The sequence below is a fragment of the Bombyx mori genome, chromosome 12, assembly GCF_030269925.1.
Source record: "Bombyx mori chromosome 12, ASM3026992v2".
NCBI lineage: Eukaryota > Metazoa > Arthropoda > Insecta > Lepidoptera > Bombycidae > Bombyx > Bombyx mori.
In genome coordinates, this window is record NC_085118.1 from 6,995,457 (window position 1) to 7,023,293 (window position 27,837).

The 27,837-nt window shown below is 36.8% G+C and overlaps 1 protein-coding gene and 1 non-coding gene across 3 annotated transcripts; one reads left to right on the forward strand and one right to left on the reverse strand.

The window, feature by feature from the left end:
- Window positions 1–493: 493 nt before the first annotated feature.
- On the forward strand, window positions 494–25,902 carry LOC101741358 (ATP-binding cassette sub-family G member 1). 2 transcript variants are annotated; one of them, XM_038014336.2, is made up of 11 exons: window positions 494–2,771; window positions 14,341–14,497; window positions 14,816–14,975; window positions 16,479–16,624; window positions 17,586–17,824; window positions 18,264–18,383; window positions 19,018–19,160; window positions 20,019–20,175; window positions 21,111–21,211; window positions 24,892–25,047; window positions 25,138–25,902. In XM_038014336.2, exons 1-11 carry the CDS (start codon window positions 2,684–2,686, stop codon window positions 25,480–25,482), a joined length of 1,812 nt encoding a protein of 603 aa, XP_037870264.1. In that variant the 5' UTR covers window positions 494–2,683; the 3' UTR covers window positions 25,483–25,902. The 2 variants fall into 2 exon arrangements, with proteins under 2 accessions (XP_037870264.1, XP_037870263.1); XM_038014335.2 differs by lacking the exon at window positions 494–2,771 and adding an exon at window positions 10,308–10,561.
- On the reverse strand, window positions 12,819–12,907 carry Mir2852 (microRNA mir-2852). Its single transcript, NR_107466.1, has one exon. It is a non-coding gene; the product is annotated as a microRNA mir-2852 (primary transcript).
- Window positions 25,903–27,837: the final 1,935 nt, after the last annotated feature.

Consider the following 27,837-nt stretch of genomic DNA (forward strand, 5'->3'; position numbering starts at 1 on the left):
AATAAAGGATGCATTAACTACTGGCTCTGGTACTTAGTCTTTAAATCTAGTTATAAAATATACCTTTAATGATCCTTTTTTTCCTTTTATTAATTGCATAGAATGTGGGTGGGTGTGGGTTAATGAGCTAACGGGCCAACTGTCGCACAAATGTCAAATAGCTACCGGAATTCATAGATATCTTATACCTTCAAACGAGCAATTCTTGTATATTAATATATATATAATCGGAATCTCGGAAACGGCTCCAACTATTTCCATAAAATTTAGTACAAAGGGGATTTCGGGGGCGATAAATCGATCTAGCTACGATTTAAATAAATCATTCAGAAAATGTTGTTTTATTCGTGTTTTCAATCTTCCCGACATGAATTGGCGAATAATAATACTATTTTTCTTAATTGAGGGCAACTAACCGCTTTAAAGACACAACAAGATGGATGCGGTAGGCAGCGGCTTGGCTCTGCCCTTGGCATTGCTGAAGTCCATGGGCGACGGTAACCACTCACCATCAAGTGGGCCGTATGCTCGTCTGCCTACAAAAGCAATAAAAAAAAATTCATCTTAAGTTCACACTCATCCCTCGTTTCAAATTGAAGGACATGATAGGACCCATAGTTCGTCAAAAGAACTCTTCTTTCTTGCCCAAATACTCCAAAAAATGTGCGTTTCTCAGCAGCGTACTTGAACTAGAAGAAAGTCTTCCTGATGATGGCCCTGGTAACCAGGACCTGGTCCTGATAACTGAAGGATAACTGAAATAACCAAAATGGTCTTGATGACCTTGTATATAACTGCGGTGTTCTTCCTGCGCTGAAAAAGCGTATTTCCCTGGGTTGGTGTGCAAGTTCGTGTAAGAGCTTTTTTACAATGGTTCCATGTGCTGCTAGAATGCTCAGCTTTTCTCTCCTTCCAAGGTGCATCTCGTTATATATAATCGTAGAGTTCACTACAGCCATCGATAGTAAGTCTGTTGTAGAAGACATTTCTTTACCGTGGCAAGTGGACAATGTACAAACATCTATTTTGTTCCTCCATTTCAGTACTGCATTTTCATTCTTTTGTTTCACAACAATCTCACCGATCGCCACTTTATAATCCATCACATTTTTCGGTAAGCTTCTTCTCTTTTTATTGACTGTGCGAGAAAGCAAAAATTCTGCCAAAGGGACGCTCGTATAGTAGTTGTCAGTTATCATGCAGCGACCTTCATCAATTAGACCTTCTGCCAATGTTACTACCATACATCCGGAGGTATCCAAACCAAAAACTTGCACACTTTGACCACTGTTTTGGTATCCCCAAGTGTAACCTTCTGCAGAGTATAGCTTATAGATCTTTATGCCATATTTATGTGTCTTCGAGGTTATGTATTGGCGGTAGAGTAGTCTGTCGCGGAAGTGAACTATCGATATGATAATAAACTAATCGTACATACGTCTACTGGAAAAATCATGAGTCTGTGGTACACGTTAAGGGTACACGGTAATTTAATTCATAAGTCCGTGTACCGCCCGGTGTACACGGGTATATCCGGGGTCAACGACTATATTTTGTTACTTTTAATATATCAGTCGATTAGTGGACATCGAATAATGGCCAAAAATATATAATCACACTTGGACATATGGCGTGTTTCGGAATGATTGTATAGGGACTGTTAACGTGTTAAGTACTAAACGCAATCCTGAAATGTGTAACTGGTAGGTTATTAACAGTTCGTATCACTAGTTAACACCACCACATCGCCGTCTCATTGGTTTTATCGAGTATACGGGGCAAGATAATCACTGGAAGAGCAGTGATTGATGTTTTTTGATATACAATGCATATTGAAATAAATTCAATTTCCGTGTCGATTTTGAAGAATCTTTTTCTTCGCGGAAATTCTTGACCTTAACATGACCTTCGAAATTTTTCTCGGAGTTGATTTGCACCGCTAGAACCGGTTATTTTCGATGTATCTATTCTATATGCAGTATAACGGCCGTAAGCCGGATTGTGGTATTGAATATTCTCAAAATCTCACCGCAAATTAAGCATTTTAAACTCAGATCTTATGTGTGTATTCACCTATTAAACTGGTGATGACTCCCTCGACCCCCGGTTAATAGATCATTGAATCTTCAAGAAAATCACGACAAATTCAACACTCGATATCTGTACACCAGATGATATATCCGCATAGTATTATTTGTCTTTAATTTCGTAATAGCTGTACGCTACAGTTAAAAGCTAAAATGCGAAACACGCTTTTATAAGCGCATATCTCACACCCACTCCCATATCTTGTGTAACGTTTTATGTACATTTCTATACGTCAAACGTTTTTTACCAAATGTTATCTGAAATTGAATTAAATTTTAAAGGCTCCATTTACTTCCAATGTGTCCAGCAAACAGCAAATTAGTACTCCATCATGTTTCCACACAGATAAGACTGAATGCCCCCCATATCTCACGATAATGTACAATGTATAAATTATTGTCCAATCAAAAATCATAATGTCTGTTTTGCATTATTATCTTAAACGTCTAGCACATGTGCTTCAAGATACGTAGCTCGATTTGTCCTGTTTAAACAATCTCAATTTTTCAATTACGTCCTCATTCCGAGACTTGAACTCTTAGAGATCGTACCTCCATATATCGTCGTTTTGGTGAATTTTTCCATTTGTATTATTATGGACATTGAGGCCGGTAAAGATGATGTCTGTTTAGAAGATGGAACTTCAATTGTGTTTAGTGATGTCTTCTGTAAAGTCAATGACGGTGAGTAAGAAACACTTTCAAATCTAAATGATCCCTGTAAATGTTTTATGATGTTTTAGTCCCGATTCCCTCCTGCGTTCTTTGTTTCTATAAAAGTGTACTACGCAGTACTGATATAATATAAATTGTATTTTTGTTCCAAATTTCGAAAGATACCTTAGGAGGTAATATTTTTTTCTGCTATTAGAAGATAAATGAATGGAAGATAAACGACTCGCGAACCTCGAATAAAATACAGTATTATCCTTATTCTATTGTCCTACTTAACTTCCTCTACTCTTTTCCTACAATAAGAATTCGACTTTACGCCTCAAGGAGGACAGACGCACGTTGTTGCTTTTTTGGGTTTCACAATGTGTTTAACATCAGGCGAGCTGTAAGCTTGATTGATGCCTAGCTGTCTTAATAAAATATATGTAAATTGCAATTCAAATTTAAGCTACTTAACTAGTGTTGTATATACAAAACAAAATAAATTAAAAAGCTGAGCAGATCATCTCATAGCTGATCAGGATATTGATTACTGTTGTACCTCTATTTTCATATACTTAGTCTGGTCATAAATACTGTTACAATTAAAAATAAACAAAATATTACATTTGAATTTGGAATCTGTCATTTTTATATGATTGCTCATTGAGTTTTCTCATTTTGGCGCCAATACATTGTACAATATTTTGCGATATTAAAATGGAGTGGGGTGATAAAGAGAACCGAATCGCTGTGATTGCATTACACAAAGTAGGTATGGAGCCAAATGCAATTTTTAAAACTCTCCATACGCTTGGTATTAGTAAAATGTTTGTTTACCGGGCTATTAATAGGTGCAATGAGATCTCCTCTGTTTGTGACAGAAAAAGATCTGGCCGTCCACGTAGTGTTCGTATGAAAAAGGTGGTCAAAGCAGTAAAGGAAAGAATTCGAAGAAATCCTGTCCGAAAACAAAAGATTTTATCTCGGGAGATGAAGATAGCACCTAGAACCATGTCGCGTATTTTAAAAGATGACTTAGGACTTGCAGCCTATAAGAGACGTACTGGTCATTTCTTAACTGATAATTTAAAAGAGAATAGGGTGGAAAAATCGAAACATCTACTGAAGCGGTACGCAAAGGGAGGTCATAGAAAATTATTGTTTACGATGAAATTTTTTTTACAATTGAGCAACATTTTAACAAACAAAATGGCCGTATTTATGCTCAAAGCTCTAAGGAAGCTTCCCAATTAGTCGACAGAGTGCAACGTGGGCACTATCCGACTTCAGTGATGGTTTGCTGGGGTATTACCTATGAAGGAGTGACTGAGCCATACTTTTGTGAAAAAGGTATCAAAACATCGGCACAAGTGTATCAAGAAGCCATTCTTGAGAAGGTAGTGAAGCCCCTTAACAACACCATGTTCAATAATCAAGAATGGTCCTTCCAGCAAGACTCGGCGCCAGGTCATAAAGCTCGGTCTACGCAGTCTTGGTTGGAAACGAACGTTTCGGACTTCATCAGAGCTGAAGACTGGCCGTCGTCTAGTCCCGATCTTAATCCGCTGGATTATGATTTATGGTCAGTTTTAGAGAGTACGTACTGTTATAGGGATTTGGCCGAAGGCCTTTTTAAAAAATGAAATTAAGAAAGAATAGATTTATTTAATTAAATTACAATAAATTGGGCTCAATTTAGGGCAAGTGTCACGCGCGCGGATGATGGTTTCAAACTGATTTAAATTATACGAGTAAATATAAAGAGATGATCAAACTGCTGACTTTGTGATTTGTAATGGGCTTCCTTAGCACTATTGTATACGGGAACCATTTATATGTTATAAATGATTCCCGCTTACTCTAAACGGCTTGCTCTAAACGCCATGATAATTTGGAGTCCCTAAAACCATCCGTACGATTGGCAGTGAAAAATTTTCCCATGGAAAGAGTGCGTGCTTCTATTGATAACTGGCCTCAACGTTTAAAGGACTGCATTGTAGTTTTTTTTTTCCTTTGTCTCAGTATTTATGGCAAGACTAGGTAGATCTATACTTAGTCTGGCCACAAATACTGTTACAAAGGAAACCAAAAAAATTCTATAGCAAATAACATTTAATACTTATACAGTGTGTCAGTTTAATACATAAATATAAAACAATTTAAAGTTTAAAAAGCTTATTCGAAGTGGTCTCCATTGGCTGCAATACAGTCCTTTAAACGTCCAAACCATCACTGAAGTCGGATAGTGCTCACGTTGCACTCTGTCGACTAATTGGGAAGCTTCCTTAGAGCTTTGAGCATAAATACGGTCATTTAGTTTGTTGAAATGTTTCTCAATTGTAAAAAAATTCTCATCCGTAAACAATTTTTTTCTATGACCTCCCTTTGCGTACCGCTTCAGTAGTTGTTTCGATTTTACCACCCTATTCTCTTTTAAATTATCAGTTAAGAAATGACCAGTACGTCTCTTATAGGCTGCAAGTCCTAAGTCATCTTTTAAAATACGCGACATGGTTCTAGGTGCTATCTTCATCTCCCGAGATAAAATCTTTTGCTTTCGGACAGGATTTCTTCGAATTCTTTCCTTTACTGCTTTGACCACCTTTTTCGGACGAACACTACCTGGACGGCCAGATCTTTTTCTGTCACAAGCAGAGGAGGTCTCATTGCATCTATTAATAGCCCGGTACATAAACATTTTACTAATACCAAGCGTATGGAGAGTTTTAAAAATTGCATTTGGCTCCATACCTACTTTGTGTAATGCAATCACAGCGATTCTGTTCTCTTTATCACCCCACTCCATTTTAATATCGCAAAATATTGTACAATGTATTGGCGCCAAAATGAAAAAACTCAATGAGCAATCATATAAAAATGACAGATTCCAAATTCAAATGTAATATTTTGTTTATTTTTAATTGTAACAGTATTTATGGCCAGACTAAGTAGATATTTCAATTAAATTTCTATTTGTAGTTTGTCAAGATCTTGTACAACCCGCAATATATTTCATTAATAAATGAACCATATATACAGATAACCGAGAAACATTTCTATATACTCGTATATATAATTGTTGCTCGAAGTGTCAACAGATGTGAAAACCAGAATAAAGTTATTAATTTTATTTAAACATTATGAAATTTCATATTTTAATAGTAAAATACTAGGATATGTAAGTTTTCACTTGTATCGGCAGTCCTAATGACTGCCAATTTATTTAATTCATACTGACATTATAAATATTGTCTGTCTGTCAGTTTCGGTTTCGTGCCCAAAACCCTGAACCGATTTTGATTAAATTCGGTATTGCGGTTACCGTCACTCATAGACGTCAGCAATGCCAGGGGCAGAGCTAAGCCGCTGCATAACATTAAGTAATTTCCACAAGCCTCGTTTGAAGAACGACATATCGTAGCGCTCGGGAAACACCGTGGAGGGGAGTTCATTCCAAAGCCAGATGGTACGTGGCAAAAAAGATATCTGGAAACGCACTGCGAATGATGCAGTGGCTCCAGGTAGTATGGATGAACTCTACTCCGGTGGCGGGCGGTGCGATGGTAAAAACGAGATGAAGGAATCATCGCAAACAATTTTTCAGAGCACTCCCCATCGAACATTATATAATTTAATATTATAATGTCTATTATACACAGCTAATATCTACATATGCAAATTTATACTTGTTTCAACTTTTTAAAACATGTAATATCCGTGTAAGTACGATATTAAGATTCACATCGTGTATAGGTCATAAAACAAGTTCTGATATTATAAAAACGACATTGAACAAAAAAGTAAAGTTTTTTTTAAAATAATAATACTATTATAATTTAGAATGTTCGTCTGAGTACTTTACAAATATTTTTATATGAATGAGAACAGAAAACGCACTTGAGGCCTTAGTTTAGAAGTTAATTCACACGTCATTTTGCAAAGAAAGTTCTAGACTGGTCGCGTTCTAAATTTCAATTAATTTGCTGAAAATAGGTTATGTTAAAGACACGTGACCGAGAGTATACACGGGCCATCATAGTTTATTTTTAAATTTAATGAATAGGCAATAAACACCACTGCTACGGTATTATCTGACAAATGAATTTATTTTTTATTTATAGATTATATTATATTATATAGGATGTCCCAAAAAGGGTAAAATAAGCCCAAAAGTATATAAGTATATAAAGTAAAAGTATATATAGTGTTCTATTAGAATAATAGAGTCGACGAAAAAAGTTCCCAAAGTACTTAAACATATCTACCTATATCGGGCTTTTTAGTGAATAAAACTATTGTTTGTTCATAAGTAGATTTTGTCGGTTCTGTCATTCTGTCAACCCTGCCAACGCTTTCCTGTCCACTTTAACCGCCTGTTGACTTCCAGCTATAGAAGTTTCGTTGCCATCAACGTGGGATTTTGAAATTTCGACTTCCAAAATAAACACATGTACACATTTATATTCTTCCATTTTATTCACAAATGAAAAAAACAAAGATAAAAAACTTTTCTAGGTTGTAAACAAATCGTCAGCAATATTGGTAAAATAAGATTAATTTAAAACTATGTATTAAGAAATTTACATACCCACAATTTATTACATAATTAGTACGGACATTATGAAGTGCATCATTTTTATTCTGTGATAAAAATAATATTCAATAACGACTTATCGTTGCTTTATCGCACACAACACATATATACGAACGAGTATATATTTGAACATATTATATATGTTCAAATTAATGAACAAGTTATTATAATGTATAAACTCCTCAAGCATATTGACAAAAAACGGTGAGGAACCACTTAGAACCAAGTTATGTTTCAATCTAAAAATATTTTCAAATAAGATTTGGTTTATATTCGTGATATTTATTCAAAAGTAAGTACGGCTGACAATTGCTTCGCTTTGTTTTTTCATATGGTTTAGTAGCTTTTCATCTAGAATTTGATAGTATTGTATTTTAAAACACTGTTACGTGATACACAAAACTTATTAATAATTGATGCTGAAAACCACATTAGAACTAATCAGATGTTTAGTAACTATAAAGTAAAACCAAACGAAATTATAGCTTAGTGTCGTCAATACTTGCCAATCGATGGCTTTAAAATGAACCTCTAAATAATTTAACATTGAATCAAAAACCACGCCAAGCACGGTAAGGAATACCTAATTTTGATATAATTAATAATTACGGATAAAGAGGTGAAGGCATTCAACTTTAGAGCAAATAATATTTTTTGCAATTCCTGAGTGACCTTTATAAAAAAAAATGTATTATAATAATAATAAAAACAATAATAATAAATTTTCATTTCAGAATTAAATTCTATATGAAGTGTTAGTAATACAAAATCATGAAGTGTTAGTTCATTTCATTTATTTTACATTGACCATGGCTGGTCTTGAGCCAACATGGACTTCATTCCAGTGCCTCAGTATAGGGCAGCAATAGCGACTCCCTATCGCGGCCAGGAGGCTGTTCGGGCTGTCCCGGAGTCGGCACCACGCGGAGGCCACGCGCTTACGAATGATCGCTTAAAAGCCATCTATGTGAGCCTCCGCGTACATCGTCGACGCGCTGCAGTACCGAGACAGCCCCATCAGTGCCCTGAAGCCGTTGTTGTATTGGACGCGCAGGGCTCCAAACGCCTTTTGAGTGTACTCAGTCCACAGACTGCAGGTGTAAAAGTACTGACAATATGCTCTAAGTAGTGTGTGACTTCATCCTTACACCGTGCGAATCCGCGGGCGAGCATGTTAGCTCTCACAGGCAAAGCCCTACGCTCCCTCTTAATGTCCAATTCATCAGACATGCTATCTGTGACCCAATGCCCCGGGTACTTATATTCGGTTACCCTATTTAACGGGGTACCATGTAACGCGATGGGAGATAATATATAATCTTTGTTCCTGGATTTAAACATTATGATTTCGCTTTTTTTAGCATTGTACCTGAGGCCATTAAGCAACCGGTTTAAAATTTTGGTATCTTTTGCAAGCAAAAATGTTCACGATTGACTTCCACGGTGAAGGAATAACATCGTGTAATAAAAATGAAACCCGCAAAATTATAATTTGCGTAATTACTGGTGGTAGGATCTCTTATGAGTCCGCACGGGTAGGTACCACCGCCCCGCCTATTTCTGCCGTGAAGCAGTAATGCGTTTCGGTTTGAAGGGTGGGGCAGCCGTTGTGACTATACTGAGACCTTAGAACTATATCTCAAGGTGTGTGGCGCATTTACGTTGTAGATGTCTATGGGCTCCAGTAACCACTTAACATCAGGTGGGCTGTGAGCTCGTCCACACATCTAAGCAATAAAAAAAAAAAAAAAAAAAAAAAAAAAAAAAAAAAAAAAAAAAAAAAAAAAAAAAAAAAAAAAAAAAAAAAAAAAAATGAAGTAGGTATATTTTGTTTTTGCGTAGACGTTGCGACGAGGTCGAGGCGAAAACCAAAGCCACCTTGCACTCGTTAGCCTACGGGGATTTTTGTCCCAGTCTACAGTAATTGCTTTTGCCCAAATCTCAATTCTACATATACGGATACGCTGATATTGCAAAACATATGTATTCGCTTTATTTATAACGTCAAATAATCGCCTATGTTTTCATAAATAATATAATAATATAATTTCATAAATTCTGGAAAGTATTAAGCGGTAGGCAGCAGCTTGGCTCTGCCCCTGGCATTGCTGAAGTCCATGGGCGACGGTAACCACTCACCATCGGCTGGGCCGTATGCTCGTCTGCCCGCAAGAGCAATAAAAAAAAAAAAAAACAATTCCCAAACCAATACACCCTGTAAGTCCAATCAAAGTTATATCCTGATATTTCTCTCTTGTAAAAATAATTTCTACTCTCACTTTACTATTAAGAATATTATTAGGATAATTATAACTGAGCAGGGTATTTATCTTTCATATTTTCTATCCTAATCTATTGTTACATTTTTCTCTGTAAATAAATAATAAATAAATAAATAATAAAGTTTTGTACGCTTTCTTTAAAAATTAGTACAGCTTTCGACTTGAACGATTTACCGTTACTCGTGCGAGCTCGTAGGTTCAAGGTGCACCAAAACTACGTATGTACTGCAGTCTAAGTGTTTAAAGATACAAATCCAGTCGTATTATAACGTGAAATAAGTTCATTAGTGTTCGCGGTTACATGTTAATAGCAATAGTTAATTATATTGGTTGCAGTTACATTTAAGAAACAGTCCATTTATTTGTTGACCAGCTGCTTATCTATACCTATATATTATAAGCAAAAACTTTGTATCCCTTTTTACGAAAATTGCGCGGACGGAGGAGTATGAAATTTCCCACACTTATAGACAAAATAGAGAAGGAGTGCAGAATGTTAATATTTATTTAAATTATGCATAAATCAATAAAGAAAACATTACACACACTACCATGTATTTGACACACATGCGCATGCATAATAATTGTATGCTTTCAACATGGAGTTAATAAGTAATAGTAACTCTATGGTTTTCAAACACTTCTTATTGCTTATATTCTGTGGTCAAATTTTCAAATAATTATAGTCGAATGTCGACTACCGGGGGATTACTATATAGATTATTTGTCATAAGTATGTGCAGCTCGTGGAACTAGTCGCAGTCGTCTTTTAAAGACGGCGAGGGGCGAGCGCGCGCGCCGCTTAACCACGAGTTGATAGTAATCATTTTCTAATAGTTATAAAACAATGAACATCGAGATGGGAAGTGCGTCCCAGGAATGCGGACGAGTAAAGGCTATTACTTTTTTGGATTTGGGATACAAAACCACAAATGCGCAAGGTATTTTTAGTTTTTTTTTTTTATAAATACATCACTTCCCAAACTTTCTAAATCAAAGTTGTTTGCTTTTGATAACTATAGTAGTCCAGTAATATTAGTCAAAATAAGGGTTTCCCTTCGGAATTGAAGATAGTGAAAGATATAAACTTGCATAAATTAATATTTTGACACACTAATAATTATCTCAAACGTTATTTCTTTAGGGTGGCCGCGACAACAGATATGAAGTTAAAGGTCAAAAAAAATTGGCACATTTTTTGCAAATAATCTCGATTCCTATAGGTTTTATGCTATTTGTATTTACTATAAATATAGTAGAGGATTCAACTTGTGGAGGACTTATGTATCAAAATAAAGGCTTAACAAATTTATAGCTGACTATCGCCAATTCCAAAGGGAAACCCCTAATATGACTGGACTGTAGAGCAAAATACTGTTTCCGGTGAACTGTAATACATATAACTGTTAATATTTTCAAAAATAAAATTTAATTAATAACTAAATACACTTCTCAATAATATGCTTAATACGTCATGGCATCGCATTATCATCATTTACATCATTCTCCATCAATACAGGAGTCTCGTATGGTCCATCACAGTGACAAGTGTGCTTAGTGCGAGTTCTATAACGTTCTCGATAGCGTAAAAGTTAACCCAATTTTGTATGCAGTTAGAACAGCGCCCCTAGCGGCAAACGTACGCAAACGATCCCATTCCATACAAATATGAGTTAACTTTTACGCTATCGAGAACGTTAAAGAACTCGCAGTAAGCACATAGTTCTGCGCTGCCCGAACCCAGCAAATTTCAGCGACATTCAACGGATCGTCTGTCTAGCTTGTGGGAAGTGTACTTTAGACATCTTCCGGTTTGCTGTTGCTACTCAAGGACTTGTTTGGCCAGGAATGGTTTTACGCGCAATATGCCCTATTCCTATTGCAATTTCCATCCCTGCAATCATTTAGTTAGGTAAAGTCGATTGCCATAGTTCTACTATTATCTGAGATTCCTGATTCGATCGTCCAAGAAAACCTTGAGCATAGTCCTCTTCGTTACTTTCTTGTTTTTCCCCTACCTATGCTGATAGCCTTGAGAAGCTCTTACAGCTTCTCCTTGACGTGTAGGTGAGCTCACGGCGGTCTAACCGAGAGTGTTGCTAACACTGGCCCTAACAAGAGCAGTGCTTCGCAGAAACTCAGTGGGCTCCTTCATTAATCTTAACGTGCCTTTGAGCTTTCTGATAAGGCCCATTATGAACTAACATATCCCAATGACGTATTTAAGTACTGGCAACAATCATTGCTTAATGAATTTCGTCTTGAGATACATAGCAGCGAACTCTTTGATAATTTGATAATTCCATTCTTCTTCTTCTTCTCAATCGTGTCACTCTTGACAGAGTGGTCGTGATCGTTATGTAGTGTTCGAAGAAAATCATAAAAATCAGAATTATTAAAGAGCATTGGGAAAAAAAAACTCGTTTGTATAATATGTTTGTATGTAGACAGATAAATATAATTAATTAGTTCGAGCAAAACTTAAAGTTTAAATAATAAAGTTTATTTCGTTTCAGCCAAACAGCGCGTTATTTTTAACATAAAAGCCAAATTCCAGCCAAAAATTAATATTTTTAATTATGTTATTAATTATGCTAGTTATCTAGTAGCGGAAAATAAAACTACGCTTCCTTCCTACATTTGTTTTTGGACAAGTAGTGGTAATCTGTCGTTCGTTTATCGTGGTTATGTGGTGTCGCAAGTTTATCTATCTATAGCTTCAATATGGAGATAATACATTTTAGGTATTTATTATATAACCGCTTGCGACATGCACCGGCTTGGCCGTGCCCCTGGCATTGCTGCGGTCCATGAGCGACGGTAACCACTCACCATCAGGTGGGCCGTATGCTTGTCCGCCTACTAGGGGAATAAAAATTTAAATAAATTATACATAAATACTGAGGACAATCCAATTAGCATGCATATTTTTATTACAATGACCTTTGTTTAAATGTGCTGGAAAACAATTAAATTTTAAAGCTCATAAAATTACTATATTTAAAAACATCTTCGAAGTAATGTCTAGCTTTAAAAACGTATTCCCCGTCCACCGTTGTCATGGGAAATTTCATCCCGAAACTGGGAACAGGAAATGAGGCAGTGGAACCTTTGAAATCGGCAGGGAACCCTACCGAGTGGACTCTTCTAAACAATAAATTCCATCTGGAAGGAGAAACGTTGGAAGTAGACCTAGATTAGCATAGACGGTTCTCAAAAAATTCATCTGTTGTAGTTCACGCTCATACAGCAATTTATACAAAAAATCCGAAATCTGGTTCTATGCTAGCATTGGAGAGAGAGTTATGAGAAAGGTTATTCAATGAAGATCTGGATGGACTGCACTTCAACGATGGCTAGTTCTCTTCTTTTTCTCCACCTTATCCCACTAGGTGGGGTCGGCACAGCTAATTTTTCTCTTCCATTCTCTTCTATCAGCCGTCATCTCATATCGTCTCTCTCTCTCTCATATCGTCATTCACACACTCCATCCATGTCTTCTTCGGTCGACCTCTTCCCCCTCTACCTTGCACTACTCAACTCAACGATAAAATAAAACCGCTAAAATAAAAACGAAACGAAAAAGAAAGTCATCTTGCTTTTATTGTCCAACCTAGTCATGATCAGAAACTCTACACTTGAAATCCTTGATGAATTCTTCGGACAAAATGTCAATGTGTACAGCATTCCGGTTTACGCAGAATCATCTCATGGCAAATATCGAGATTCGAAACGTTTCAAGACAAAATCAATGATCAGCTCTAAATTGAAGTGGCCAAGTGAAAACTGCCCTCCTTTCAAAATTCAGGTTTCAAGTGACAGTTGACTAGGTATGTGTGCTCATACAATAGACGGCCCATGGATTCGGCCAGTTCAATGGCGACATAGACCTGATGAACTTAGTTGAAACCAGTTGGACGCAAAGTATGACCATTATTGTGGCGTGTGTGTACTGTGGAGTTGGTTGATGATAATAATATTTTATAATTCCATATTAATAATGAAGACCTTAAAAATTTAAACCTTAATATTTTTGAAGTCGTCGTGGCCTAAAGGATAAGACGTCCGGTGCATTCGTATCTAGCGATGCACCGGTGTTCAAATCCCGCAGGCGGGTACCAATTTTTCTAATGAAATACGTACTTAACAAATGTTCACGATCGGCTTCCACGGTGACGGAATAACATCGTGTAATAAAAATCAAAACCAAAATATAATTTGCGTAATTACTGGTGGTAGGACCTCATGTGAGTCCGCACTGTTAGGTACCACCACCCCGCTTATTTCTGCCGTGAAGCAGTAATGCGTTTCGGTTTGAAGGGTGGGGCAGCCGTTGTAACTATACTGAGACCTTAGAACTTATATCTCAAGCTGGGTGGCGCATTTGCCTTGTAAATGTCTATGGGCTCCAGTAACCACTTAGCACCAGGTGGGCTGTGAGCTCGTCCACCCAAATAAGCAATAAATAAATAAAAACAACAAGCCAGTAAAATTGGCAACAAAAACTAAAAATAGTTGGGTACCTTATACAAGCGTTGCATTCAATGATTTTTTTAATTTATACATATTAAAAACTATAACATATTATTGTGGACATCAATTAAATATAAAATATTTACAAGTACATATTCCTAATCATATTAATTAGCTATAGTAATTAGTTTTCAGTAGTTACGAGTCTTCTAAGACTTCAATATATCTCTACCCAAAACTAAATTAGTTTCAGGATTTCCGCTATGTTTCAATCGTAAATCCAGTACAACCTTAACTATTATTAATGGAGCCTGTGGAGTGATAAGGCCAGGACGCCTAACCTTCATTCTTGGACCCTCCGGTGCTGGAAAAACCACTCTTCTCAAAATAATAGCCAAACGAAAGTAAGGATAATAAACCAATAATATCACGCTACAAAAGTATCTACAAAATATTTATTAATTTCATACGTATCATTATTCAATCAATTCAATCATTAACCACTAATCTGTTATACCTCAAGTACATATTATGTAGGAAAAACCTTTTGTAATTAAACTAGTACCAAACAACATTTACAATAATTAAAACTTAAAGTTTTAAATGAATGTCCTTCAATGTTATAACACGAAAGACCGGTTAGTTCTTTTGCTTAATTCATGTAAAGTACAAAATTAGTTTACTAGTAAAAGCCTCTTGAAGTTTTCTTTTACCAATTGCAGAAGATCCGGAGTAACGGGTTCCGTTTTTGGTGCCAACCGTAACGTTGTTTTTGTAGATCAACACACCACCCTAATAGAAACACTTACCGCAAGAGAAACTATAAAGTTCGCCGCGAGCCTAAAACTGGCGAAAATGAACTACCGAGAACGTATACAAATGGTAAATAATTTAAAGTAAACAAGATTTTATAACGGAAACGATACCAATGGATTTCAAATATGTGACCAAATAAATACATTTCCTGATCTCATTCTGATGGATGTACGTAAGTTGGTTTGTAATCCCAGACAAGCTATTTGTAAGCCATTAGCAGATAATAGAAAATTTGTTTGCAGGTTAGCCGTCGGAGCTCCGTGGTTCGTGAGGAACGTTGACCTACACGACGACCTGGGCCTCGAATCTATCCAGAAATACATGAAGTCAGCGTCGGAACGGTACTTCGACAAGGCTATGCGTCATGATAATCGCCTTATCGTTGCCGCCGCTGACTACTCCCCGAATCCTGATCACGCAGGAGCCAGTCACCGTCGACGCCCTAGACACGTCCTTACGGATTCATCAGATCCAATAACCTTTGCATTAGACGTCTTCAGCTCTAACACTAGGAGCAGGCTTAGGGACCTCGGTAACCGTACTCGTCGAACTCGACAAAGAGTTCGCCGTGCAACCTAACCCATGAATCAGAGCGCTGAGTTTCTCGCCGGATCTTCTCAGCGGGTCGCGATTCCGATCCGGTAGTAGATTCATTCGCGAAGCAGCTACTCTTGAGCTGTTTGGTCTCCTTCGGAGGCGCTCGGGTAACTGTTAGCAAATCCCACCCCTCCTGGCTGAGCCTTTGCTCGCCCACCTGTCCTGGTGAAACTGGAAAGGCCTCCGGGTCACCAGTAATCCTTCAATAATAATTAAAAAAAAAAATGTTTTAATGTACACACTACACAATATGGAGTGACCATTGATAAATTCGAACTATGCCACAAAAATACCCGTTTAAACATATTCTTCATTATTATACATTTTCTGTATCTTTAATTGCAATATAAATTGATACTAAATCAACTGCATACAATGTTTTAATTTACAATTTGTAAACGTTCATGAAATATGCAAACATGCTTAAAATAATTATATTTAAATACACATTTAAATAATTAATACACTGTCAGATATGCTAGATTATAGCACTAGAATGAATATAAATAAAGTTATTAAAATACATGTGTGACTCTTCATTAAGAATACAGAGCATTAATTTAACCAAATTATATTTAATGATCTCAACTATCCACTACTAATAATTTAATAAACTTCTCTGTAACTATGTCACTTATAGCTAGGTATACATATTATAAAAAGATTTTGAAACTGTTGAAAACTCCTATTTTACATTAATAATCTATACTAATATTATAAAGAGGAAAGATTTGTTTGTTTGTTTGTTTCGAATAGGCTCCGAAACTACTGGACCGATTTGAAAAATTCTTTTTCCATTAGAAGCCGACATTGTCCCTGATGAACATAGGCTACTTTTTTTATTTTATTTTTTTTGTTTCATGTGTGTTTTAATGTTTCCGAAGCGAAGCGAGGGCGGGTCGCTAGTAATTTATATAAAACAAATACGACATTCGCTTAATATAAATTTTTGTAACTAAACAATCTTTGTAGGTGGAATCAGTAACAAAACAGTTGGGCATTTACGACATTCTTAACACAAAGTGCAGTCGTCTTTCGGGTGGAGAAAGGAAAAGACTTACAATCGCCTGTGAATTATTAACAGACCCTCCGATTATGCTTCTTGATGAACCGACGAGGTAAATCATTAACTAATTAGTATTTCGTCAAAATAACAAGTTACATCTTTTTAATTGAATTGGAACACCACTTTTAAATTGGTTGTCATAATTATTGATTGTTCTTAAATTATATTTTCAATTAGGTATGTGTTTGTTGAGTAAGATAAAAACTCAAGGAGCTCATTAGATGTATTATACTACGTAGAAAAAGTTATAGTGTAGAATGTACTTACAGGTGGTAGGTCATATTATGAGCATGCCCAGATCGGTACAACTACCCTGCCTATTTCTGCTACAAAGCAGTCGATTCCGATTTAACTGGATGGATAACAAATACAAAAAAACCAATTCGAAGACAAAACGTGTCTTGGGTTATTCTTCAGTTGGGTTATACAAGGCTTAAAAAAATATATCACACTTTTGCATATATTAAAATGACACTTGTCTAAACGCAGCATTGTAAATAATCGTAAGTCTTGAGAATGGAGTCATATTTAATTTTTCGCACTATATCAGTAATAATATTTTATATTAAATTAAATGATGTAATAATAATAATAATATATTTTATTTGCAAAATCATTAAATATTTCAAATAAAAACAACAAAGTAATATTCAGAGCATGGTAAATTAACAGCACAGTGTAGACATGTGTAATTTCATCTTAAAACACGCGCGGCAGTAGAAATATAATTTTAATGTTTTGTATGATACCTACCTATGTAAACTGTTCAAAAAGATATTCTCAAGTATTTTTATTTTCCTTTAAAATGTTCGGTTCTGTCCAACATAAATCACTTGAGGAGTCACGAGGAGTATCTTTTTTTTATAATTGTTTTATCTATTTAAACAAGAGAAGTCTGAATTTCGGCTATTTGGTTTTCAGTTAGCATTATTGGGTAGTTCTGACTAACGATCGTTCATATAGATAAATTCAAAAATAATATTAAGTTAATTATTCCCAATTTACTTGTCTAGCGGCCTTGATACAGTGTCGTCATTGTCTGTGGTTCGAGCGCTACAGACAGTGGCACGCACTGGACGGATCGTGGCCTGCGTGGTACACCAACCTTCCTCACAACTATACGCAACAGCAGACGATGTCCTATTATTGGCCAACGGAAAAACCCTTTATGCTGGGCCACTGAGAGATATTCCTGGGACACTATTAAAAGCTGGCTTATCATGTCCACAATATTATAACATGGCTGATTATTGTAAGTATAAATAAATGGCAATAGCAGAACATATTACAGTACATATATTATGGTAGGCAGCAGCTTGGCTCTGCCCCTGGCATTGCCGACGTCCATGCGCGACGGTAACCATTCACCATCAGATGGTACGGGCATAAAAAAGATGTGTGGTGTCGTGGGACAACGGATAGGAACGAAGTTCCATATAAAAAAAAAAAAAGAATTACGAGAAAAAAATCGCGCGGTGAAATATCGCTATGCGGAAAACAAGGCCTTATTCCACGGACTTTTTCTTACGGTTTTTACTATCACTTTTTTTCAGTTCGGTCGCGCAGCAAAATCCCTATCTCCTCCAAGCTTGCCGTAAGGAACTTCGTTCCAAGAACATAATTATGTACATTATTATGTTCTTAAATTACTATCTTGACATTCGTCAAACTAAATGTTGTTTTTGTTTCAGTATTAGAGGTCGCAAGTTTAAATCATCCATCCCATCAAATTCTTGAAAGTGAAGCACGGAGCTATGCTATTGAATTGAGAAAAAATACACAAATCGACATTTCAATAAAAAATGGAGAAGGTACGTTATAACATTAATTTTCAGTAGTACTTTTTTTCTTAATCGATTATTTTACGTAAAAATGTTTAAACCTTAAACTGTATATATGTACCATATATTATTTCACATAAAAATTGCTACAATCTTTTAAGATTGCAAGCTTAATCAGAATGCCTAATTTATCAAAACTAAATGTTAATTTAAAGCATTACGTAGAACATACCATATCCAGTTTCGAGAATTGTCCCTTTTCAGCATATATGTATGTATACCTAATATGTTATAAAACATTGTTCTTCTTGCCCTTATCCCACATTATGTGGGGTCGGCGTAGCATGTCACCTTGTCATGCAGCATAGGGATTTGGCATGAGTTTTACGAACGGCCGTTTGCCTGACGTCTACCCTACTAAGTTATATCTACAAATATACACGTGCCGTAGAGAGAGACTTCTTCTGTTTCTTCATTTGCTGTTTCTTTAACTTCATCCGTTTTTGGTTCCATGATTTTCATTTTAATATTTGTTTAAAATTTAGATTTCAATACCAAAAAAAATTAAAGTATCACGTTTTCTGTATTTGTTGTTTTTCCGTATTCCCTTATTAATGTCAAAATGACATGTGTTATAAACCATATTCTTTTTAAAATTAAACAGAATCCTCACCAGAATCTGAAGCCTTACTAAATCCGTATCCTGTTAAGGATTCGCATACGTACACCGCAAATTCATTACAACAATGTAAAGCGCTACTGTGGAGATGCTTCATTGGAGCCGTCAGAGACGTACACATAACTCAGGTAAATTATCACGAATTTATCAGTAAGAGTATCTAACATGATAAATCTGTCCAGCAATTACGTTCTCGAGTACTTATTACATCCTCCTCGTCTGTCTGTAGTAAAGGTATCCTCACCATTTTAATTTTAATCTCTTAGTATAAGTCTAATCCCATTCTAGAGTAGGTACTAGAAGGCGTTCCGTGAAACCGTATGGATTGATACGATCGCTGTCGCAAATCAATATACAGTTACGCTTTGAAGAGTAGTGTAGCTGTTACCTGTCCTTCTTGTCGTCGCCGCTGGGAATTACATATCCGATCCTGTAGACCGAATGGTAAACAGTCGACGTCATTACGGATCCTCCCGATCCAATAACGATGCTTTTAGGTACCACAAGCACCGGTCACTGTCCTCGTCGAACCCTCGTCTTCTCAGTGGGTCGCGTTTTGGATCCGGTGTAGATTCTGCAAAGCACTGTTCTTGCTAGGGTCAGTGTAAGCCACACTCCCGGTTTGAGCCCCGTGAGCTCACCTACACGTCAAGGAGAAGCTGAAATAGCCGCTCAAGTGTATCAGCGTAGGTAGGACAAAAAGAAAAGCAAGTTACCTGTATCAATGAGATTGGGACATATACATTGGTCTCCCCGCCAGCCTCAAAAACCAAAAGACGTTTAGCAATAAATATACGTATTAAATAATATGTTTACGTATGCTCTTTAATTTTTTTTAAATACTTTATTAAAATTCGCCCTTTTACCGTATCGTCCAGAAATGCTTGGAAAGTTTATTATTTTCTTTATTCACACTATTCAAGCTTAACAGTTTTACAATTCAACAGTTTATATATTTTATATTCGCTTCCTTTCTTCCGTTACAGATTAGACTGGCCACCCATCTCGTAGTGGCGCTATTGTTAGGTGCACTATACAACAAAGCTGGCCTGGAAGCACACAGAATTATATCTAATACTGGATGTTTGTTTTTCTTTCTACTATTCTTATTCTTCTCTAATGCTATGCCCACTATTCATACGTGTGAGTATGCATACATAACTATTAAAGTAATATCTATTAACTTTACTAAAATTATCTACCAAAACATGTAAAGTATTATAAAATGTCAAAAGAGACCTAGAGACCTATAAAAGAATATGTAGATTGAGATCACGGTCGGGAATATGAGTGTTATGGAACACTCGTGTACGGGACCCTCCGCTCTGATGTTAATTAGACTACTACTCAAACTCTTTATCGCACGATTGAGACGGGTACTCCAGTAGGCACCTCTTGAGATTACTTTAAGGTGTTACCGAGGTTTTGCAAGGGTAGCCACTTGGCCTTAAGTTATAAAAGGCTGCCCATCCCTTGCGACTTTATACAGACAGGAACTGGATGTACGAATGCAGGCAGAAAATCTATAAAGCGATGTAATGAATTGGTCAGAGCAGTGGAAAGATCAAGATGCGTACGGTACGAGACCGTATGAATTGTAAGGAAATACAACTTACACAGAAACTAATTATAACAACACTATAACTGTTTATGTGTAATACATATATAGTTCGTCATTATTTTTTCTAACACAAAGTAATATTAGATAGTCAATAATTTCGGGGTCAATGGCGCATATCCAGAAAGGCACATGTCCATCAGTGGACAAAGGAGGACATAAGATATTTTTTTGGGTCAGGGTCCGAATGCTTTACGAGGTCCCCGCGCTCAGGTGACGCGCGGGATACATAAGACTGCCAAGATGTTGGCGGCCACCGACTAAACGACTCCGGTGCACTCTCACTCACGCGTCCGAAACCCGCCCGAGACAACCCGGGACAGATAGGCAGGCGGTTACCGCGGTCAACACTGCAAGCAAACTCGCAGCTCACTCCAAAGACACTCAGTTGTCATAGCAAATCGACGACTCTTGGTATGCCATCCCCTAATGATGTTAATAACAAAACATATCTTTTTAGTTCCATCAGAATCAACAGTCGTTCTTCAGCAGCATATGAACAGATGGTACTCCTTAGTTCTTTATTGTGGTTCGAAGATTATAGTAGATCTACCCATACAAGTGAGTCTGTTGACATTTATAAACCATTAACCGCACTTATTGATTGAATTCATGAACTGTGACCCAGCAAATTCAAAATAACTTAAATTATGTGAACGAGTTTTCACAGTCGCTAACCTTTTACCAATAAACGTACATTTAAAAGCAATGAATTGACTACTGGAGTACAATTCGTAAACGCAATTATATCATACAGAGTATCCCCCAAAAAACGTATATCAAGCCGAAAACTGTAGGAAGTGTTCTATTAGAATAATTGAATCGACGAAAAAAATTTTTCCAAATTGTTAAGAAACTTACTGACCTTAACGAACAAAATACTCTTCTGCCAACCCTTGAATTATGTTTTATGTAAAGTACTGTAAGGTTGGGTCCAAAAAGAAAAAAAAAAAAAAAAGTACTGTAATATGGTTCATAGTAAAAAATAATGGCCAGCTTTGTTTTTTATTTTTTCATTGCCTCAGATTCCATAGACACAATGAGAGTCCACAGACATTATTAACGTAAATGCCGCCACCCACCTTCAGACATGAGTTGTACGTCTCAGTTTTTAGAGTACAACGCCCAAATCGAAACGCATTACTACTTCACGCCAAAAATAGGCAGAGCATTGGTGCCTACCCATATAGACTCACAAGACGCCCTAGCACCAGTTAGTACCACCAGGAAGTAAACGTGTCAATGCTGGTTTTACGAATTGAGTGCACACTGCGTTTGTATTCCGTATACGAATTGAGTACACTGAATACAAAGTGCCTATTTAGGCCTGTCCCTGTGATATTGTTTTCATTGAGCTCTTTTTGGCACACGATCAACTATCTGTATCTCCTAGGTCGAAGTTATGTAAATGATAACTCTTGAATAACTTTTGTATCAACAAAATTTTTCTCTGTAAACCAAGTTCAATATAGGAAAGAATAAAAATACTCGTAACTGGAAAAATCTCAATAGCTTCGGATTGCTTTCGGAAGTCTGGGGAAACGCAGCATGGTGCGGCGGCCTAATCGCTTTCTAAGAACTAAAAACAGTCACTTGATGTCAACTGATTGAAATAGAACACACACATAAACACTTCGCCGGCGGCCGCACATAAAACAACTTCTTTTACCTTTGCAATAAAGGTATTGAGTTTTTGCGACTTATGTATTTAGTAATATGGTTGCATTTTTTTGTAATATTCCCGTCCGCGTGTACTTGGAGTAGCCACTTAGGCTACCAACGATTAAGTAAAAAAAATATCGTATTCATTGTTTGAAATTAATTAAACAAAGTTATTGTCTAGGTACCTCACGCGATTAACTGAATTAACGGGCTATTGGCTAATGATACTTTTGCTGTAATAATCTGGGCTGTCATCGAATACCTAGTTGAAACAATTAAAATTATGCGTTTTTGTATGCTACTAATTACGACTTTTTTGTAAATAACTAGTCTGGTCATAAATACCAACTGTTACATAAAAGCTTTTCTTTTTTCAACTTTTTAATTATTTTGAATTTGGAACACGTACATTATTTTAAAAACTTCTTTCGATTTTGCGCCATTTCACATATTTTTTCATGTTCATGATCAAATTACAATATCGAATAGGGTGTTAAAGAAAATAATTGCAGTGATCGCCTTCCACAAAGTGGGTATGGAGCCGTCGGTCATATTCCAGACACTTCAAAAGCTTGGTATCAGCTGTATGTTCGTATATCGTACTATAAACAGATACAACAACACTTCGTCTATCAAAGACCAGAAAAGATCGGGGCGACCGCGTGCTGTTAGAACTACAAAGGCTGTTAATTCGTCGAAACCCCACTCCTCCTCGAGTCGCGTTCCTCATGTCTGAGGGTCGTGACCACCATCACCCATGAGCTTCAATTTTAGGATCTTTTTCCACTTTCCCCTGTCCACGGCGTCATGCAGCGCGCTGTACACTGTACTGTCCAAAGCGGTGCGGATCTGATCGGACCAACGAGTATGGCTGCGGCCTCTAGATCTGTTGCCTTCAACTTTCCCTGTGATCATAAGTTTTTCCAGGTTATCGCCGTCTTTCCTCGCAATGTGACCAAAATATTCGAGGATCCGCTTCAGACATACAGTAGACAGTCTGATTTTGATGCCCAGTTGCTTCAATATCGACACGTTAGTCCGGAAGGCTGTCCACGGAATTCTTAGCATGCGTCTCCAACACCACATTTCGAAAGCATCGATGCGCATTCGGTCTGCTGCTTTCAACGTCCATGTCTCAGCTCCATACAAGAAGATAGAGAAAACAAGAGTCCGCACCAGTCTGGTTTTAGTTTTCAGGCCTATCCCTCTATTCTTCCAGATCTTCTGTAGCTGAGACATCGCACTTTTAGCCATTCCGATACGTCGGCGCACGTCAGTTTCACATGAGCCTTTGTTGCTGATGCAGGACCCGAGATACACGAATTCGTCTACAACCTCTAATCCAAGCGCCCCATTCAATCTTAGAACATTTGCTCGATCCACCACCATTAATTTCGTTTTTGATCTATTTATGGAGAGGCCTAGGCTGTTGCTGATACGTTCCATTTTGCTGAAGAAAAGAGACATTTCAGGTTCGTCTGCAGCTAGCAGGGTCGTGTCATCGGCATATCGGAGATTTGTAATATGAGCTCCACCAATGCGCACACCTCCCGACCAATCTTCACAAGTCTGCCGCATGATGTACTCTCCATATGCATTAAAAAGTATAGGTGACAGTATGCAACCCTGCCGGACACCTTTTCCAAAACAGAACGGTTGGGACACAGCTTCATCGATTCTGACAACTCCCTGACTGTAGATATACAGGCTCTGTACCAGCACTATCAGATGATTGGGTACACCAAGAACATTCAATACCTTCCACAAGGAACTCCAGTTGACACAATCAAAAGCCTTGCTGTAGTCGATGAAACACATGATGAATGGAACGTTGTATTCGCGACCCTTCTCGATTAGCTGCCTCACGTTAAGAATTTGCTCACGCGTGCCTCTACCCTTCACAAAACCGGCTTGTTCTTGCGGAATCTGTTGGTCCAGGTAGTAACGAATCCGGTTGTTCAGTATGTAAAGTAAGATCTTGCTGGCGTGGGAGATGAGTGCAAGCGTGCGGTAGTTATCACATTGCTTCGTTGAGCCTTTTTTGTGCAAGGGAAGAATAATCGACCTAGTCCAGTCACTAGGCCATACACCAATAGAAACCCCACTAGAAAGCTAAAAATCTTATCGCGAGAAATCAAGATTCCTTCTAGGACTCTGTCGCGTATTATAAAACAAGACCTGAAGCTCAGTGCTTATGGTATATGCTTATGGACTAGGTATTTAACGTGTTCTAACATTGTTGGTATCAATGATACTAAGCATGTTTCGGCTTGATATACCTACCTATTGCCCCAAATACGTGATTGGTAGGTGGACATGTATTCTAAGAGTCACCTCGAAACTCTTGACTACCTTTAACCAAATTCAAGGAACCTAATATGACTTCTAATAATATTGAAACTTTTACAAATATAACAAAAGAAATACCGATCTACAAGTAAAAAAAATCGCTTTCTTGGATTCCGTGAAGGCATGATTAACGTATGTAACGTACCTACTCGATTGAGTCGAGGAGATTTTTGAGGTAACATCTAACAATACGGATAGTGTTATATAAAAATACAATTCGTTTTTTTCAGCTCCTTTGTTCCACTGTGTTCCTAATTCCAGCATGGTACTTAACATCGCAACCTACAGACTTATTTAGAGTAGGAATGGCGTGGACAATATGCGTACTCATGACTATTCTGGCCCAAACATTTGGTTTGGTAGTCGGTGCTGCTTATGGAATGAAGGTATGTATAACACATCACTTAAAATCATAATATACTTCTGAATAAAAAAATACTTTTTACATTAACCTTTTACCTTTAATTTTTTTTTAGCTCGGACTGTTCATCATTCCCGCTGCAAACATTCCGATGCTGATGTTCTCAGAGTTTTTCATTCCGTACAAGGAAATACCGTCGTACCTTCAACCGCTCTGCGTGATCTCTTACTTTCGTTACGGTTTCAATGCCTTCCTTAAAATAGTATACGGTTATGGAAGAGAAAAACTACCCTGTCATGTAGTATTTTGCATGTTTAAGAATCCAGCCAAATATCTAGAATATTTGGGGATCTCTGATAATGTGACTTATGATTTTCTTGCTTTAGTAATCTGGATTATTGTTTTACAGATTACCTTAGTTTTTGTTCTTATGTTTAAGGCATATAATGCGTGCAGATGACAATCGAAAGTTTTATTTTATGAATATAAATGTATCTAATCAACGGCGGATCCAGGGGGGGGGGTCATGGGGGTCATGACCCCCCCCTGAGCTAGTTCCAGGACTTGAACTAACTTGGACTAATTGAAGAACATCATGATTTATTTATTATCTATTGTTATCAAAATTAAATTATAAGTTCTTAACTTGCCCACGACTATGTGACCCCCTCCTGGCGCCAAAGCTGGATCCGCCCTTGTATCTAATAACGTACCAACTAGGACCTCATTAATAAACTGTAAATTGACTAAGTTAACGGAATCGAGTTAGTAGTAGCTAGTACTTAAGACCTATTGATATTTAAATTAGTTTTTTAATGGCTTTGTCTGATATGGATAATTCCTTAACTTAATCATTTAAATAATAATTATCTTTGTAATACACTGTTTTTTACTTCTATCGGATAATCTGAAACAATATACTGCTTGTTATACGAACAAGCGCGCACATTATAATAATATAGCATACGGATACATTTTGCATCGCAGTTATTAATTTTCGAATCAATTCCTGTGCCGCCAACAGCAAGGCGTCGCATACTCGCATAAGGTCATTCGTACCATATCATAAGTCATGAGTTGTTATCACTATCACAACATCACAACAAAGGGAGGCCTGGACAGGTCTTCTAAGGTCATATGTATCTTCTGCACGTTACGCAATGTCGCAATCTTGCTTCGGTTTACTAATACCTCCCTGAAAAGTCAACTCATATGATTGATCAACGATAAGATCTAAAAGTCTTGTTTTATTCAGTACTAGCTGACCCGGCAGACTTCGTAGTGCCCCACTCGAGAAATAAAAGACCTAAACTTTTGTACAAAATAACCTTAAAACAAACAAAAGGAATCCGTTCGACGGGGGACACAAAATTGTTATTTTTATTTAATTCCAAGGATTTTCATGTTTACCGACCTTTTAAACCTGCTCTGGACTTCCACAAATAATTCAAGATCAAAATTAGTCAAACCGGTCCAGTCGTTCTCGAGTTTTAGCGAGACTAACGAACAGCAATTCATTTTTATATATATAGATAGATGATAATTGGAGGTTTCATATCTGTGTTAGTGTATCGTAACCCTTCTTCGGAATGAAACCGTAAATTTTCCTTTAAATCTCTTATTGCCCTTGCCCAGAGTTGCTATCTCTTCACTACACTCGCTGAGCTTAGTGCTTGAAGAAAATACTAGTTGCTCTCCTTAATTCATTAATTGATAGGACATTCTTACTACGTCGATCTATGATAAATGATATCCTAGCATCCGATCAAGGATATTGACATATTGCTTCAATCGAGTAATCGCGTTTATATTTTGTAGCTAGTTTGACTCCAGGTCATTGCTATAAATTATTTTTGTATCAATCTGCTGATAATAGGTTCGGAGCCAGGCAAGTCCTTGGCACCACAAAATATTATCCTTTAACTGAGATCAAGTTCACCCACGACTAGCGCAGTTAGCCGAGTTTTCATTTTCATATTCAATGCATAGTTTTGGGATTTTTGCAGATATGTGATATTGGTTTGAGAGGATTATTAAGCTTTAAAATTCGATTTTTTTTTATTGAGCATAGCAAATGGTAATATATACAAAAGAAATTCTATAAAATTTTGCAAGTCTTCAATTTTAATGTATTGTAATGAAGACTGTGGTGCATGGTTCAAGTTTTGAAAGACTTCGTTAAATGTACAGCTAACATTAACTAACAATTAACATATTTTCCGTGAACGCTAGGTAGTTTAAATTATTTATTTATACCTATAATAATATACAATATCTGATCACTTTGTAAAAATAACATTAACTATATTGAATTATTTTTAATTGGTCTTATGTACGCCACGTTTCATTTTTTGTAATGTTACTATTATTTAAAAAAAAACTAAGCTTAGATAATAAATATGTACATGTACATTTATTTTGATGAAGTGTCAAGGGAATTGCTGCATCACTTCAATTATATCTGTTGCACTCTATTGTCAACCAATGTTCTCCACTTAGCTGGAGCACCGTTGAGCCATCCAAGGACGACAGCAGAGTCGATCAAACCATAGATTTCGTTATGATAACTGTTTAAACATTGCAGGACCTTAAACATTAATTTTGATGGTAATAAGGCGCCACTCAACTTCAGTCGCAGCATTCACACGCTTTGTTAACCAACACAAGTCTAGTTTTGCCGATCAATAAAGTAATGCTAGAACTTTCTAATTTCTTAATACGACAATAACATGCATAAGCTTTGGTGGAAGAGTCACAAAATCCATGTAATTCCATACTGTAGTTTTCTGTTGTTTAGATCCCCCTCGTATTTCTA